Consider the following 18,265-nt stretch of genomic DNA (forward strand, 5'->3'; position numbering starts at 1 on the left):
GGGGCAGTGGGAAGAGCATGCAAAATGGTGCCTCAGTGGGAATTTGCAGCTTTGGCTGCGTTTTGCTGGGTCTTTTCCTCATGGTTACAGGAGGGAGGTGATTCTCCTCCTCTACTCCGCTCTGGTGAGACCCCAGCCGGGGTGCTGTGTACACCTCGGGGGTCCCCAGCACAAGACAGACGTGGGCCTGTGCGAGTGGGACCAGAGGAGGGCCACAAAAAATGGTGGGAGGGCTGGGACACTTCTTCCTCAGAGTAAAGGCGGAAAGAGTTGGGGTTGTTCAGGCTGGAGAAGAGAAGGCTCTGGGGGGACCTTATTGCGGCCATTCCGTACTTAAAGGGAGTTTATAAGAAAGGGAGTTTATAAGAAAGACAGAGACTTTTTACAAGGCCTGTCGTGACAGGACAAGGGGCAACAGCTTTAAACTAAAAGAGGGTAGGTTTAGATTGGACGTAAGGAAGAAACTCTTTACGATGAGGGTGGTGGGACGCTGGATCGTGTTGCCCAGAGGAGCTGTGGATGCCCCATCACACTGGCAGTGTTCAAGGCCAGGTTGGACGGGGCTTTGAGCAACCTGATCTAGTAGTGAAAGCAGCCCCTGCCCACGGCAGGGGGGGTTGGACTAGATGATCTTTGAAGGTCCCTTCTCACCTGAACAACTTGTGTGAATCTATGAGGGCACAGCATGTGCTGATGTGTGAACATGGGCACCAGAAACAGCCAGAAGTTTGGTAACGTGGGGGAGAACCACCATCCCTCGTGGGCTGCCCTCCAACAGGGCATTTCAAGGGTTGGCAGAGGCAAGAGGCCCTACAGAATGGCTCACATCCCGAATTTAGTAACAGCCACTTGTGTTTTGACATGTACACTGAATTAACCAAGTAATTCAGGCTTGAGTATTGGGCTTGAGTATTATATGTAGGTTAACTGCCTCAATAAACATTTTAATGTAATATTTGAATGAATCATTCTCTATATTGTACTGTGACTTGTTTGCATTTAAGAAATATTGTGTGCTGAAAACTACCACTTCTATGGATTTATTCCTTTATTCCCAATTCTTTGATTCCCTTCATCACTCAAACTTCTAAGTCAATTTCAACTACATTTGGCATCCAGATTATGAGTGCCACCAGAACAGAGTGGGCTTTTGTTATCTGCCTGTATGGTGGCTGTAAAAGAGGCCTCTGATCCTGGGTCTTTGTCGATGATACTGAGCCTCGTTCCCAGGTGTAGAGCTGGATCAAATGATATTAAATAAGATTAGGACCAACTCCCAAATCCTTGCAAAATGGGATGCCATTAAATAAAATCTGAAACACCATTCCAGAGAGCTGTCATTGGAGTAGGTACTGGTTGCGCTTTATTTACAAAATCCAGAGATTTGTACACAGCAATCTACAGGAGAGCATAGGGCTGCTCTCAGGAGGATAAAGGACATGCTCAGCAGGAATTGAAGATGCCAGCAAGGAGTCATCTCGGTTTCACGGGGAATCTGCTTCCTTTTGACTGAGGAAGCCACCAGACCCCTCCAGGAAGAAAAAGAAGAAAAGCAGCAGGAATAGCCAGCCCAAGCTGATGTTGCGATTTTTGTTATCGTTGAGGCGTGGGAACACAAGTGATAGGTGAAGGAAGAAAGAGGAGACCAGCAGGGTTTCAGCACGCCACTAAGGGCCATCCCGCCTGATTCTTTACTTCCAGCGCCCGCCAACCTTGCCCTTGGCTCCTGCCTTCTTGCTGCTACAATACAAAAGGAAAGAAAAACATGTCAGCATGATGAAAGCGGTGGGGCTCTGTGACCACTGCACATTTCTGACTCTCAGATAAGCTGCTTTCACTTCTGACATGTTGGGCACACCTGCCATCCTGAGAAAAATATTGTCGATATTGTGGAAAAATTACCTCCTCAGGCTCTTAGTGAAAGGCCAGGATGTGCACGCCTGGAAGAGGTGGACCCTTCCAGATTGCTGCATTATCAGGACAGAAGTCCAGGTGGTCTCAAAACTAATCCAGCCTATCCAGCCACAGACTTGATGTTCCTGAATTCAAATCTGCTGTGATCTGGATTTTAGGATGTAGAGCTCTTTCTGGTGAAAATTTCCTCATTATCAGGGAGCTCTGGTCAAATTCCCCAGGTGGTCTAGTCATCTAGTAGTGGAGGCAAAAAGCTGAGCAGTAATTTAAACACAACTAAGAATTGCTTTGCTCTAGCAAAAGCAGAGTAGGTTCTGCCTTATATCACGAGAGCAAGAGCCTCCAAAACAGTCCAAACAACTGTTTAGGCCTCCTCCCATATCGGTATCCCCATCTTGCTCATGGTGGGTGTGGGAGCAGTCCAGTTACACTCCCCACACAAAGAATCTGAGGCAAACTCTCTCCAAATAGTATCTTCTTGCACACAGAAGGGCAATCCTACATGCAAGCCACTTACCTTCTGACTGAGAAGCAGGCACACCTGGAGTCAGAGAAGGGCCAGGCATGAAGTTAGTCGGGTTAGATTCTGCACCAACTCCCATAGGCAGTACCTTGGCTTTTGGGGCTCGGCACACCACCAAACCTTTCCATCTCACACACACGATGATGAGGCTGCGTCTTGAACCAAAGCACATGCAAACTGGGGGTGGCTCTTTGACGTGGCAGAGCATGGGGTTGGGGGCGAAGCACAAGGTGTTGGGGTCTTGCTATCAACAGAGAGGCCTTCTTCAGAACCACTGGTTCCTCCAGGGAGCAGAAAAAAATGTGGACAACACATCTGGGGAGATTTTTGTTTTGCTGGCCCATGGATTGGTTGAAGAGCACTAGCCATATATACGGAAGGATGTAGCACAGTGACACAGACATACATAGAGTGGATACTTTACCTTTTGACCAAGTTAGACTTGGTCTATTCAAAAAATTGACGTTTTACATGAGAGAGCAGAGCATTTTCTGCTTATCTGAAATTCATCTCAGTGCCCCTTTTGCCAGCCTTTCCACAGGTTCAAAACCCAGTATAGAAACTGCGTAGCTCCTCAAACGAAGGCAGAGTCCTTTTATCTTCATAAGCGCCTGTGATGTTTGATGTTATGCCTAACCTTTAGAGTGTGCTTAAGGAGACTTAATAAAGTCTGAAGCAAAAGGATCACTTGATCCTTGTATAACACATCAGCAGACATTGCTTTGGAATGTTAACGTCTAGCGTGGATAGAAATTTAAGTACACAGAAATCTCACAAGCTGTGGGCTTCTCAGTGCGACCTTTTCAGATGATGTCCTGAGAGAGTATCATGTCTTTTGGGGGAACAAGCATGCAATAATGGTACTGCCTTTTGTGGGTGGTGCAGTAGTGCCCCTCAGAAGAGCAGCAACACCCAGACAAACCATGGCATCCTTCTGCAGCTGCACATTCTGCTGAGGTTTATCAGCCTACAGCTCTGTACAGAAAATAACCACGGGAAGGTCAAGCCTTATGTTTGGCATCTACAGACAACTGAGCCCCCAGAGTTACATTCATCTGATAAGGCGGGGTGGCTTGGGGAAGTGGGAAGGCAGCATCTGGTCACTGCTGTTATCCAAAGATGTCACCAAAGACCACCACTTCATTCCTGGCATGACTTTGCTAAGAAGATACAGAAGCATAGTGAAGATCAAATCCCACCACTTCAGTGCTCTCCTCCCTTGCTTCCCTGCAATTCCTTCTCTGTGTTTTAGTTTTCTATACACCCTAGGCCCCAGGCTTTGTCTAGCCCTGGTCTCTTGTAGGTCCCCTGCAAACACCTAGGATAGTTTGAGATACAAGACTCAAAAAAATCTAATGAAATAGAAGTCTTGTGGGGAAGGAAAGTGGGAGAGAGATGATGAGTGAAAAGAACTCACAACAGTAATCCCATGATGTTAGTCTTGTTACACACCATTCCTTATGATCTTAGCAACCACTTGTTTACCCTTCGTAAACAAGGGTTGTATTCCCTCAAGTATTCAAAGCACCTCAGTCAGGTGTTTGAAAACCCCAGCAATAAGCAGATGGAAATTTTGCAGGCATGGTGTGAAGAAACAGGATTTTTTTTCTTGTTAGCTGTTACGCATACTTCAGTTTCCCCTTCATTTTCTCAATGTGAGGCAGGATGGGAGTTGCCCTTTCATCCCTAGCCTCATTTCATTGCAAAAAGAAAATGTCGGTGTTGAGGCTGAAGCGAATACTTTGAACACTGAGAAGATATCCCCAAGCCAGGAGCTAGGAAGGGGATATAGGTACTTACTGCTTCTGAGCCTGATCGATCCGGTTCCTGAGGGTGACAATCTGCAAACAACATACATGACCAGGGTTTTTATAGATAAAGAAACCTTGTTCCTTCACAGAGAGGGGAGTTTTACCTGCCGAAGTGCTGGAAGCAGGTGCCTGTCGTGGGGATTAATACTTCCTTTGAAATAAAAGCTCACCCTTGCTTGAAGGAGAGAAACGTTGCTCCTTGGCAATAAATCTGCAAGCCAGTTTTATATGCCAAGGGAAAGAAGAGCTAGAATTTTATAATCCTTATTAGAAGAGTTCCTATGTATACAAATTAATCTCCTATGAATTCACATGTCAAACTGCAGGCAAGTGAACCAAAATGAACATGACCCTGGCCAGCTGGAAAAGTTCTTGCATGGCCACATGCACCTGTTTGTGTCAGCCTCACCTTCTCACTCTTCCCCTACTCCTACACATTCAGAAGTGTGTAAGCTCAAAGAGCTTTGGTGGACTTTGGGTGGGGACCTCAAGAATGGAAGATGGATCACACATTCTGCTGGAGTACCTTTGTTGGTTGGGAGAGCAGGAGGTGAGGAGCTTGCAGCAGTCACCACCTTCCCAGCTGCTCATCTAATAAGAGAAGATAACTTTTAAGGGGGCTGAAGAAGAAAATATTCAAGGAGGGAGGAAAAGGTTGGAGTTGGGGCCCTGAATACCTTCCCAAGCTCTGTTGATGACTGCAGGCCACTAGAGAGTCTGTCCTACAAACCAGAGCGTCTCTTTGTTTAGCCATAGGTAAACTGCATATTTCGACCTGACACATGGGAAAGCAAATACCTACCTTGCACAGGATGAGCACCTTATGGCCTGACTTAGCACCTCAGTCCTTGCCCATAGCCCTGGACTCACTACTGAAATCCTGGGACTCTTCCAGCTCAGGTGCTGGAAAAGCACAGAGGAACTAGGGTGTAATAGAGAGCCCTCTTTTGTCCCTTCACCTTCTCATTTGTAACCAACTCAAGGTTCTACCTAGTTTTCCTGGGGTGGAAAAATGCACTTGCCAAGACATATGCTTTGCTTCTGCTTTCGGTGTAATTCAAAGTTCTCCACTGGCTCTGCAGGTCCAAGAACTGATGACCCAACACTTAAATATTTTAAGTGGCGCTTGACATTCCCCGCATGCGAAACAAGAAAAAAACCCAACAATGTTATACGTTCAGGTTGGTCCAGCAACTGGTATTTCCTGGCTCATGTCTTTCCATGGCAAACAGAAACAGAATAAGAGACTGAAACATTAGTGGGAACAAGACAACACAAGGAAGGAAGGATCAGCAGATCAGCTGCTTTTGTACTTACTCATGGAAGTTTTAATATCTGCAGCAGCAGTTTAAATTATTTTTTGCAATTGAGTATTTTTCCCAAGTGTGGAAGAGAACCAGCTGTCTTCAGTTTGACCCAAGGAGTTAAGACTTACCTTCACCAATAACCTTGTGATAGTGACTGTAACACTCAATGAAGCACCAAAGAGCAACAGACACTAGAGCTAAAGAACAGCTCCACTCTTCTGTGTCCCAGTTCCTTCCTTTGTCTCTCCCTTGCATCCTTGCTTGTGTCTCCTTCATTCCCTTTACTGTTTTCACTTACCTTTCTCCTCACTTTTTTCCCGGCTATAATCTTCCCTTTTTCTTGCACTTTTCTTCCCCCATCTCAGTTGTGCATTTTCCTTCTATTTTGCTCATTCTTCATACTTTCTTTCCTTGCTTTTCATCAGCAGCCACCCATGTCTTTGTTTACGCAGAAGTTTCATTACCATAGCATGTACATCTGCCCTGGCACTGCCTTAATTCCTGTTGCTCCACACGCAGCTGAACTTTTATCCGTAAACCAGCCCTGTCCAGTATTTTGGATTTGGATAAGCATGTGGCCACAAGGTGGAGAATCTTTCCAATCCCTGTACCGTTCTTTTCTGTGGAGTCCAAGCTATTACACATGCATCTCTAAGTTTCCGCACGTATCCCAGGTGCATCAGGCTGACTCGCCCACACATGTAATACCAGAGGTTTGGATAGGGAATTATTTTAGAGATGGTCTGAGTGGGTTGTGTGCTTTGTTCTTTAGCCACATCCCTGTTGGACCTGACTCTTTTCCTAAATTACCGTTTCATCTATTTTCAAAGAATGGAAAGGGGGAGACAAAGGAAGTGAAGGGAGAGACACAAGATCCAGTTTTCTCTTTTCCCTCTGCACCAGTTTCTGTCTGGCACCTGGCCTCTGACCATGCGGCAGGCTCATGCATTTTGTAGCCTTTGCTGCTGCAGTTACACAGGCAAGTTCATTGTACTTACAACTTGGAAAGCTCCTGCAGCCTGCAACGCATTGTTAACATCTAAGAGAGATTGAGATAGTTACATTGGTGTTGCTCATTCCCTGTCAGCATGTGTCTGTGTGATTGGGAATTAAAAGGAGAGCAAGATGTAGAGAGATCCAGTAGGATTTCTCAGCCACTGAAACCTGACATAGGTGAGTGCAGCCCTGTCCTGGGACTGTGAAGGAAACATGTCCATTTTCTGTTACCATATGACACTTCAGTTAGATGCTCCTGTCTGGAGACAGTTTTCAGTGACTCCAGAGAGCTCAGTCCGCAGGGAATCTGTCTGGGATGGGAATAAAACTTACAACATTCAAGTGTGAAATCAAAGATGGGTTTAAAAGTATTACTTTGCAATGGAGGATGAGTGAATTGAGTTACTGATTTTTCAGGCCACAGTTACCCATAGATAAACAAGAATGCACAAGATGTGTTTGAGCAGAGGGTGGAGTTCATTTTCTATTGGGATTGAATTTCCATGGGGCACTGAAAACCTTGAGAGTGGTCCATTCAATTTCAGCCTAAAATGTGAAATCCAGTCCAAGTATGTACATTAGGGGAATGCAGTTCCAAGTGTCTTGCAGCTTATATATTGCAAAAGAGCATTGGAGACCCAAATGATGGGTAAATCCACACAGCTTTTGCCAGAGGAGCCACAGAGATTTTTGCATTTTGGACCCAGTGCCATTAGCAAAATGGCTTCTCAACTCACCTCGTATTTTTTCCTCTTTATCTGCTCTGTAAAGTCATACTTTTCAGTCTCCAGTTGGTATAACCAGTCCCACAGTTCCTTAGCCTTGTCCCTGTGTGTTTATGGGGAAAGGGAGATGGAAAAAACACATCACATCATACATTTTCTACCGTTTTCACATCAATAGTAACGAGGCTTTTTATGTTTTATTTAATGCAGTTCACATTTTCCTGCAAACCCTTTCCATCCTCTGAAAACTACTCACCAATTTCAAGGTCACATTTTTCTCACTTTCTCACCCAGGAACCTTTTAAACTTGCACTCTTGCATGTGTCACACACTAACATATTTCCTACAGATTTAATTTCCCCCCCTAACTCTTAATGAAAGAAAAGAGTCCAGGGGAATCAGATGAGAAGAAATAAGGACTCTGAAGGTGGCCCAGATGAGCAGAGCAGCTGCCATTGCGTAATCTCATCTGTTTCAGGGCTGAGGTGAGCCAACCTCATCTTTCAATTGTGTAAACTCCAATGTGTGGAGTCCAGATTATCATCTGATGATTGCTCTGCACCAGAGCACTCAGCTCCCAAGCCTCCAGCCTCTGGGGAGACCCATACTCATACCATAGCAACTCAACTCACCCCAGGAATGTTACAGATACCAATCTGTAGGTTGTTCAACTAATCTTAGAGCTGGGTTCAAAGTTTTTACCTAGTCCCGTAAATGACTAGTCCTAATTAGCAGGAGAGGCTAACAGAGCTATGCCAGGAGCATGGCTAGATGGCTACCAAACCATTTCAACAATTCCCCGCATCCCCATTTCCCCTCCATTCTCCAGATCAAAGAAAGGCACAACTTAACGTTGTCCTGTAATGAATTTCCAGGAAGGCCCTCTCCTCTGCCTCATTTTTTTCACCGAAGACAACTCCAGGATGGTAAGACCAAATTTCAGTGGATTATACTCAGTAAGTTAGGATAAGCATGTTACCTCAGCTTGTCTTCATTAAGGTGGTCGATGTTCAAGGGCTTGCGCCTCTCTGCCAGGACCTTCTTCTTTGTCTCTCTAGCTGTTTGCTTCTTCCCTCTCTTCTGATCAGCCTATTTTCAGAACATCAATTAAGGTCAGTTTGCAGACATTCAGACTGAATGAAATTATTTCAGCAACAGAGTGTGTAAAACAAGCTGCTAGGGATCAGAAGAAGGAAAGGCGAGCTGTTTTCTCAACTTGTAATAACAATTGTTCCCGGTCAACCCCGTGGTTTAACGCTTCCATATTTCTTCCACAGATCCATGCTTTTTACCTTAGCCAGGTAGCTGCTGTATGTGGCACCCATGGAGGAAAGAGCCTTCTTCTTCTTGAGATCATCCTCAGCTTTTCTCTTGGCATCTTCTTCCTCTCTCCGTGCCTTTTCCTCCTGTGGAGTGTGACACACAGAAGCAAGTGACTCTAGGGGAGACTCACAGCTTCCCCAGCAGCCAGTGTCACTGCAGGGAATGTGATCAGATTAGCATGTTGATGAGAATTGGCAACTCCTGTTTCCTCCCCTTGCTTTAAGAGGGTTTTTATTTCTTCTCCAGACTGAGACAGGCAGAACCTGTAGTTTTTTCTGTCTCTAAGAGATCTCCTCCAATTGGATGCTGAGACAAGGAGAGAGATGCAAACACACTTACCGCAAGCCTTGCCTGACGCTCCTTCTCCTTCTCAGCCCGGATTCTCTGTTGCTCTGCTCTTTCAGCTCTGCGTTTCTCCTGCAAGAAGCAGTGGCAGAGGCATTGTGTCATTGTTGTGGCTTTACCTATCTACAGTATTACACCCCACCACCAAGAGCTTTGGTTCATAGAGAGTGAGCCACCTACTCCCTTGCCAGAACATCCAGAAGGGTCTCGTGCAATTCCCAGATGTCAAACAAGAGGCTGAGAGAAGGGACAGATGTGGGAAGACGCCGATTGGTGGTGACTTAATCAGTCCCTTCTGTACATGACAATACAGCTTTCTGCCAAACTCTGACAGTGGACTAATGGATTCAACTGCTCATCTACAGAGAAGTATGGGGAAATGGCAGTACAAGGACTCACAATCCTCTCCTTGAGGGCAACCAGCTCTTCCTCTTCCTTTCTCCTGGCTTCAAAGTGGCTGTCAATCAAGGCCTGCAGTTCAATTAGGTCTTTATTCTGCCTTTTCTTTTGGATGTCCTAGAAGAGCAGGAAAATGCATTAAGCCAGCCCGTAGTGCTCTAGGAACATGCCCTGGACATTCCCGGCACCCTGCCTACACAGAGAAGCAAAAGCAGAAGGTGTCTGCAGATATCTGTGGACATCTATGGGATTAGCTTAAATGGCTGTTGGTGCAGGCCAGAGACAATCAGAGACTCATCCAGGTGACAGTTGGGAGCCCAGAAGGGAACAGAATCCACAGCTCCCATTCCCCTACACCGTATTGTATCCTGGCTTTGCTTAGCTGCCTCCTCTTCACTTTGAGATACGAATCTTATCTAGAAAACGTTCCTGCGGTTTTGGCCACAGCAGGTATTTCTGTGGAGATTTTCAAGACCAGATTCCCTTCATTTTTCTATCAACTTTCTAGGAAGGTATTTGGATCTCTGCTTACTATTAAAATTCTGTTGTCATTTTAAGTAGTGTTTCTCAGCAACAGATGAGTATAGGCCTGTTTTATTTCAACCTGCAACTTTCAAACCATTTACAACAATGGGACAGGGAATCTGAGAGCTCCTAAAATATTTATTTCTCCTTTCTTCATATATTGGCTTCAAAGGTTCAAGGAGAGAAAAAAAAAGAAATACATGAATTAATATTTTAATTTAGTCATATTAGCAACAAATGTATCCAGAGAGTTTCAGGGAGCAGAGAGTAGCCTTTCACTGAAAAGAGATGACAAAGCATCCATACTTTTGTCCTTGACTTTATCCTCAGTAGTATCCAACACAGGAGGAGTTATGTGGGTTTGCGCACATGTGTACGGCTCAGGCAGACACAGGCAGACAAACACAGTCAGTCTCAGGAATACTTACATCAAAATCTACCTTCTCACCCTCCGGTATTTTAGGAGCAGTTAGTCTGCAGAGAGTCAAAAACAGAAAAAAAAAAAAAGAAAAAAGAAACAAAAAAAAAAGGGATTTTCATCTTAAAAAGCAGGCAGCTTTTTTAATAGCACTTCCTGACCTGACCTGCCTTCAGGAACGATGCTGACAAGGAGAAATACTGATGGAGATACAGAGAGGTGAAATAGCAAGTCAGTGGAAAACTACTCCAGAATAGCACTAAGGACCATTGTCCTTTGTGGAAGGTCGTGCAGGGTATGGAGTTACCCTTAAAAACCCTTTTCATTCCCAAAGCCTAAGGTCATTCCCTACCAGATAGAAAGACATTGGCCTGCCAGGCTGTTGGCGCAGTGCTGCACGCTCCTTTCTGGGCAGGTGGTGGAGTGGGAAGGGAAGGTGCTGGGGCCCAGAGCCAGAAGGTTCATAGGAAACCTTAGTTAAGCTGAAGTCAGCCCAGCCCAACGTTTGCCATCCTTTTTACTGTCAGCGATCCTGGATGGATGGGCAGTTTCCTGGCCATGGCCTCTCACACAGGATTTAGTGTTGAACCGCCTATATCATCGGGTACTGTAAGACCACTGTGTCTTGAATAGTTCACAAGTCCTTTGACTCTATCAGGAACTGGTCTTAAGACCCTGGCCAGTAACTACTGCTAAGGCATCCTGTGGCAGAAGCAGACATCCTGGAAAGGCGTGTAGGAACAGCTGGATGTTGCATGAGGGATAAAGGCTTCTAGTGGCCATTTGCCTAATAGACAATCTAAAGGCTTCTGCTAGATCAGAAAAATGATCCCAGGGTTTTGAAACTCCCTGCTCCTCATACTTACTTTATTCTGGGCTTCTCCTCTGTGTGTGGAAACATGGAGCAAAACAGGAAGGGAAAAAGATGGAAAACAGTTAGAACAACAGAGATCATGCCAGCTGCTAAAGTAAAAGGAGGGAAGGGAAATTTAATCTTAGGGGAAACATCCCAGAGAAACTAGTTAAATCTCAAGCGCTTCCAAAAGAAATACACACACTCACACACCCATTTTCCTAGGAGTGAATCTGTTTTTACCCTTGAAACAGAATTTTACAGAAAAGAATCAAGACACTAGATAAAAGTCCCAAACGTAGCATCTGGAAGGCAATGGTTTCATGTAAATGCTAAATTGTTTTTCTCAAACCATCCTGACCAAAGCTCTAAGGAGGACAGCTGGGCTGGAGGGTAGAAGAGAATGTTGCCTTTTTCAATTAGCACTTCTTTTGCTAAGGTTAACTTGAATTCAGTCATGTCAATGACAACTAGGTTTCGCCAGTTTTGCACTAATGCCTCACATGGAGGCCAGGAGAGCAAAAGCTTCATGACACATTTTCTTCAGGTGCATTGACTCCCAAGATAGCTTAGAGCACATGTCCCTGAGATACCTTGGTGCCATGGGGAAGATAAGAATAAGCTGCTTCTGCACTGTGTGGTGCTCCTCAAACCCAGCTTGGAAAAGCCATCCTCTCTTAGCCAGCATCCTCTCCTGCTGAGATACATGCAAAATTCCCATAGGTGTTAAGGGGAATGATCTTTGCATCTCCAGAGGAGGTATAACGCCTCTAATAGGCAGGCTAAACCATCAAAGAGACTGTCAACTTGGGCCCTGTGACAATCAGAAGTGTTCCCCTACAACAAGCAGCCTTTCCCTGGCTCTCAGAAATGTGCTGCCTTATGAGTTACTTGCTTAACATTTGTGCTTGTGATCAATTCCCCTCCCTGCTCTATGTTTTTTCAACTTTAGTTATTAACTGCAGTGTATTGCCAGCAAGTTCAGCACTGTTATTCTCACAAACAGAAGTAAATTAAACCTATGTGTTTTTTCTGGCCCAGTCTCACAGGCACCCAGGTTGACTTTCATAACCACATGCTACGTTTGAACTTTCAGGGATGCTGCTGGATACTCCAGTACAAGACTCTCCTTGTGTTGCTTGGGTGGGAGGAACTGAGGTAAAAAGCTCACAGCCTATTGGATCTGGTAAAACCAACCAGCTTTGTAAACTAAAAGTAAAAACAGCCTCCCTCAAGAACGGGTGCACGAGCCCTGCTATCCATATCACGATACAGAAAGCATATTATATTTTTTCAAATGCTTATTTGCATCCAGCTGTTTTGGGACTGATGGAGGAAATTGGGAATACCAAATGGAACAGAGTAGGATAAAACAAAATGAAACATTGTCAGAGGAAAAAAATAGCAAAACCTGATACTGGAAAATACTTAGTGGAGACATCAGTTGCAAGGATGTTGGACAATCAAAAAAATAAGGAGGTGGCTGGAAATGGGTTATTGAGATAATTAAGAGAAAAGATGTGAGAGATCAGAAACCAATCTTTCCTTCCTCTCATACCCACTTCCCATACCAATTTCAGTAATGAAATTTGGGAGGGGTAGACTTTTCTCTTTTACTGCAAGAACAGTGCCTACCAGAACATATCTCAGTTGAGGCCTCAAAATGCTAGAGCAACGCTAATAAAATAAACAGCATGTAATTAGAAAAGTGTTTTAGAGCGCTCGTATACAGGAAGCCACAAATCGCTTCTGAAGAAAGATACCATTAGCCAACAATGCACTTCTGTATTTCTCCAGTTAATTTTTTAGCTGTTTTGCTCTTCAAATAGCCAGTGAGCTTCTTAACACATTAGTTAAATTGTATTTTTTTTTAATCTGGAGAGAGGAAAAATAATCATAATTAACCAGTCTATCTGGGATTTTATTCACACAGGATTCCCTTCCATCACGACGTACCCAGATAATTTTCAGAGACATTCCTGTTTAGCTTAAAGCTGCCAGTTAGTAACATTTCAGAGAGAGGAGGGAAAAAGGTAGACAGGAAATGACTGGTTTTGTTTGTTGACCCTGGGACACCTGTCTGTCAATGACTGTGTGAATTTGGTTTCAGTTGCCACCAAATCAGCACTTTAAACTTAATTAAACTGACAAACAATTGTAAAAATAAAAAGAAAAATTAAGGTTAGTTGTTCTTGAAATAAGAAATTGTAGTTAGAATATTTAAAGGTGCCTCCAGAAAACCAAAAAAGGGGATAACAAAGAAATAGGAGCCTTTATTAAAAAAACAAACAAAAAAAAAAACAAAAAAAAAAACCAAACAGTAATAAATCTGTCTTTTGCAGTGCATGACCCAGCATGGTCCATACTGTATGCACCAAAAGCAGCCCAGGGGTGTGATTTATTTTTAAATGCCCTTTCTTTTAAGACACCAAGTCAAGGAACTGGGCCAAAAATTTGTTGACAAGCAGGAATTGTCATAGCAAATTCCTGTTCCTGTGGTGGATTCTGACTGATGTTCTGGTCGTTCTGCTTATGAACCATGGGGCTGTGAAGAAATCCCCACATACAACCCTGCCAAAAGAAGGCAAGAGCCACTGGAAATCCAAATTCACTGCCCTGGTGATTAGAGAGTCTCTGAGTTTCTGGTTTCCAAAAGGATTAGCGCAGGGAGAGTGCACACCACCATAAACACAACCACGCTTTCTCCTGCCCAATCTATGAGATATTCACCCAGTGCTCCCCCTTTCTGGGAATCCATCTGAACTGCCTTTACTTCATTCAGGAATCCCTAAACACCCTCCCTTAATCCCACTTCTCAGAAGCAACATCTCTAAACTCACAGGGTGTCCTTGAAAAACAAAAATCAATATGCTATTAAAAATAAAAGGAAAGAGAGCGAAAAAGAAGGAGAGAAAGGGGCTCGGAAAGGTCCTCAGGGTATTTCCCTAAATAAGAAAAAAGCCTGAAAAGCGAGCAAGAAAATTAAAACAAACAAACAGAAAAAGTCTACAAAACAAACAAAACAAGGAAATACAGAAGATGCAGGGTGGTTTCAAGTGGTACTGGGTTTTGTCTCTGGAAACATCTGGCCAGGTGTTTTAGGGGTTGAGGCAGTCAGAATGCAATGAAGCTGCTTCAAAGGCCTGTAAAAGTCCATGAGAGTCTTTCTATACATTTAAACTGGTTTTGAATTTGGCCCAGGGGCCTTAAATTATCTTGCCCTTATAGAAGAGCAAAACTGACCCTGCATACATTTACATTTGGTCCTTTTATATGAGTCTTGTCCCCATTCATGTGCTCAAGCACCCACTCAACCAAGTATTATGAACGCACTATCTGAAGCCAATGGCCTGCCCCTCCAGTATGAATAAATTTATTCATCACATGCTTGATGTTTAGCACAATTTTAAGTGCATGGGTGGAGCTGAAGTTTAAATATCTGTAGATTCAGGCCTGAAGACCATGACTTTCTCAAGATTGGATGAGGAAGGCACGTCTATGTAGGGCTCAGCTCCATTTTCAAATCACTGGGATTTAATAGATGATACTTTCCTGATTTTGGGGGGATAGACAAGGTTTGATGATGAGAGATACGACACAATAGGTTCTAGCTAAAAGACAAATCCAGAGCAAGCTTCTAGAGCTTGCTTTTCACCATCTACTATCCTAATGAGGATGTACAGGCTTCACAGTACAACAGTGACCCCCCCAAGGGTGATTGGATATGCACAGTAAGCAGTTCTTTGCAGCAGAAATGTTTTGGCCCAGTTCCTGAGTTTAAAATCAAGCAAGGAACAAAAACAAATGCATAAAAAAAAGAGTGAGATGTTAGAAAGATGACTTTGTTGTCCTAAGACAACACTGAGCTACCATCATAGTATTCGCCTTCTTCATCAGCTGTAGGTTGAAGGATAAAAGCAAAAGAGAAAAAGCACAGCAGTCAATCCACAACCAGTGCTGTTCTCCTAAGACCAACTGTCCCCACTCTCTCCCTGCTACGCTGGGAACCTCGGACTCTCCGGAGATCAAACAAGAAGAAAAAGCACTTTTTTTTGGTGATTTGATTTGACAAACATACATTCCATATTCATCCAAAGCCATCCAGAGAGACCATTTCCCTCCTGTGCTCTCTTTGCTCTTGAACAAGGTCGGTGTTTTTAACACCGTTTCCCCAGCGCTGAAAAAGAAAAAGGGTAAGAGTCTGTAGGTGCATCACATACCTTCTTCAGGGGCTTCCTCTGTTAGTGTCGTGGTACGAGCAGTGATGGAAAGACAGGAAATAGGGGAAAGAAAAACAGAACAGATATTTAAAGCTCTTGGAAGTCTGAGTAAGAGACCAGGGAGTGCATGAAGGGGGGGTTGAAATAAAGGAATTAGTGAATTAAGGCAAGGAGAAAAGGTATCTGGAGAGGCTGTCAGGAGTTAACGATGCTGTAAGGTTAAAGTAGTAGTAAGCGTGGAGATTAAAGGAGAAGAGGGCTGCAAGTGATCATTGTGGTTAATATTTGTTTCTCTTGTTTTGTTCTCTTCTACCAACCCAAGACTCCTGTTCTCGGCTCTCGCGCGCACACACACACACGCTCTTGTGCTGCAACCAAGTGGAGTAAATCAGAAGTCATGTCACATACCTGGCTCATGAACTTCAGGTGTGAAGTGTCATAGAACAAGGTGCGATGGAAAATAAGAGAATGAGAACGAGAAACCTGTTATTTCACACACCAAAAGAGCTTTGGAGCCAAAGGGGAGGAAGGGGCAGAGAGGAAAAGGGGAGAGGGGGGCGAAGTTAAGAAGTAAACCTGAGATAAATTAATTACATTTGAAATAGCATATAAACGGAAGTCACGGGACAGGAAAGGAATTCAGTCAGGTGAAAAGGCAGATTTATGATAATAATGCAGTGCTAAACAAAAACTTATGAGCATTATATGACATAAAGCACAACCTGACAGCACAGTGTACCACGGTGTACCTTGGTTTGAAATATGCACATGAACATTGTCAGCACTCTCAAAGCGCTATTAGATCCATCCTTTTCTACAGCGGTATTTCAGACATTTGAAATCAACACAACATGGATGGGGAACCTACTGAAATACCTGCTGTAGCTCATCATCAACGTGCAACTAACTTCCAGAGAAGCTCAGTTCTTTTTTCTAGATCTATGGCTAAGGCCATTTTCTTCCTTGAAGACAACTTGGATGACTATATAAAGTCTACTGCTGTTCCTCACATTCATTTGCAACAGAGAATTACAAACGGATTACTTTGTAGGAAGAAAAGGTTCATTAAAAGTCTGCGCAGGTCTACATTTCATTCTTCTGGCTTTTTTGGCAAAGCAAGAATCGATCAGCAATGCAGATTTGCGGGGCAGATTTTGCTTTTCAGCCATACATGCACTAATGAATATTTTGCAAAGCAAGCATAAAAATAATGCAAAATCTCACAGTATTTATATTCCCTGTGTACAGTCAGTAGGTCAAATTCTGCCCCGAGATTTGAAACAAAGCTTCTGCTATAGGAAGAAACATTCATTCTCCTATCACAGTGCAGAATTTAACCCATTTCACAAGGACGCTTTTTGCTGAGCTACTCTTTCATGACGGTGTATGTCTTCCCCTAGTTTTTAGTAAAAATTTCATGCAACGGGTAAGTTTCCTCCTACTTAGTGCTGATTACATTTTATCGAGAAAAAAAAATAAAAACTAAAAAAACAACCAACCCGAAGGCATGCAAGTACAAGTTATCATTAACAGATAGGTTGTTGCCTCCTGTCACCTTGTATTTACTTCCCATTCACACTGTTGCAGCAGACAGACACCGGGGAGTTTAGAAGTTAAATCACATACCTGGAGGGGGGGCTTCATTTAGTAGGAAGTGTCAGGGGAAAGTCATAGGAAAGGAAGATAAAAGAATTAGAAAGAAGTTATTCAGGAGGGGATCACCTCAAACTTTGGTAAGACCGGGTTGAAGGTGTATCGTTTGCAGACTAGGTTATAGGGATAGAGTGTTAATAATAGTGGAAAAGGAGAGTAATTACAGTGGGGTATGAAGCAGACGGGGAGGGGATGCCATAGAAATTAAAGATAAAAGGAATTTGAATGTTGATGAATTGAAACAATTTAAATGATGCAAATATATCAGTAGTGGGCAATCGTAGTGACGCTGGTGACCCTCACATTTGAAAGAGAGCGTGCCCAAGGTGAGAGTGTTGCAAGTGTGCAGTGTAACCTACGTTTCAGCTACGCAGGTGCCCTTTTAGCTCTTGGAGGAGGTGTGGGGATACGAGAGTTACTGCAAGGAAATAAGGCTTTAAATGTATCTATCTCTGCGTTTGCCTCTGAAGCTCCACTACCTAAGGTCCTCCACTGGCAAATGTCAGGCTTAGCTCTGCAGAACTGGAAGTATTCAGGTCTACACAGGGCTTGTCTCCGCTGCAAAGGAGTAGAAACCACTCGAGCCTGCGTGACAGCATCCTGCTGCAGGCGATGCTGGCGAGCATAAGCAGCTCGGGTATTCAACTCTGTCCCAGCTGCGGTATAGTCACAGCCCTAAAAGTTTTCAGGGACACTAAAATGTTTATTCTAAGCTTCTCAGAAGGTGGCTTTTCAGTTACAAACAATAATAATTATACTTGTTTCCTATAGGGAAAATAAATTTTAGGGAGTTGTAAGAATGGATTGATTCTTCATGACGCTCGTTTTCTTCAACATCGTCAAATTCCTATGTACAGGAATGTTTCAGATTAATACATAGGAATTTAGATGTCACACATGTGCGCTTGGTTAGGTGGAAAGTGTCAGTGAGGAAAAATAAAGGAATTAGAGCAAGAATCACACAGCAGTTAACAACTCTGAACTTGTGCAGGCCAAGGCTGTGACTTAGGAGATATATTAGGCAAAGACAGCATTAATAACAGAGAAACTAAATAATCATACAGTGATATGAAAAGCTGGGACAGTCTCCCTCTGACATAAAAGTTTTAAACTTGTTATATTTACATCTTCTTTATAAATTTTCCTTTTTGTTATGCTTTATGTTACAGAGGGAAAAGAAAACATGGGGAGACTATAGGTATGGCTTTACTGTTAATCAGATTATGTTAATACATGGTGTTTTGTACAAATTT

The 18,265-nt window shown here is 43.6% G+C and overlaps 1 protein-coding gene across 2 annotated transcripts; it reads right to left on the reverse strand.

The window, feature by feature from the left end:
* Positions 1-1,340: 1,340 nt before the first annotated feature.
* TNNT3 (troponin T3, fast skeletal type) lies at positions 1,341-15,255 on the reverse strand. Of its 2 annotated transcripts, XM_082484837.1 has the most exons (10): positions 15,186-15,255; positions 11,153-11,171; positions 10,297-10,342; positions 9,344-9,460; positions 8,939-9,016; positions 8,569-8,682; positions 8,256-8,365; positions 7,289-7,379; positions 6,554-6,594; positions 1,341-1,740 (listed from the first exon to the last, which is right to left on the reverse strand). In XM_082484837.1, the coding sequence occupies exons 1-10, from the start codon at positions 15,238-15,240 to the stop codon at positions 1,692-1,694; spliced, it is 720 nt and encodes a 239-aa protein (XP_082340963.1). In that variant the 5' UTR covers positions 15,241-15,255; the 3' UTR covers positions 1,341-1,691. The 2 variants fall into 2 exon arrangements, with proteins under 2 accessions (XP_082340963.1, XP_082340962.1); XM_082484836.1 differs by lacking the exon at positions 15,186-15,255 and having other exon boundaries at positions 11,153-12,738.
* Positions 15,256-18,265: the final 3,010 nt, after the last annotated feature.

This window comes from Vanellus vanellus (genome assembly GCF_965231255.1).
Source record: "Vanellus vanellus genome assembly, chromosome: 6".
Classification (NCBI taxonomy): Eukaryota; Metazoa; Chordata; class Aves; order Charadriiformes; family Charadriidae; genus Vanellus; species Vanellus vanellus.

Bases quoted from the DNA above. Each gene is read 5' to 3' on its own strand.
- TNNT3 (XM_082484836.1), bottom strand. From the start codon at position 11,241: ATGATCTCTGTTGTTCTAACTGTTTTCCATCTTTTTCCCTTCCTGTTT. The intron at 9,461-10,296 runs GTAAGTATTCCT...CTGCTCTTCTAG, and splicing joins GTGAGAAGGTAGATTTTGAT to GACATCCAAAAGAAAAGGCA. The intron at 9,017-9,343 runs GTGAGTCCTTGT...TGCTTCTTGCAG, and splicing joins TTGCCCTCAAGGAGAGGATT to GAGAAACGCAGAGCTGAAAG.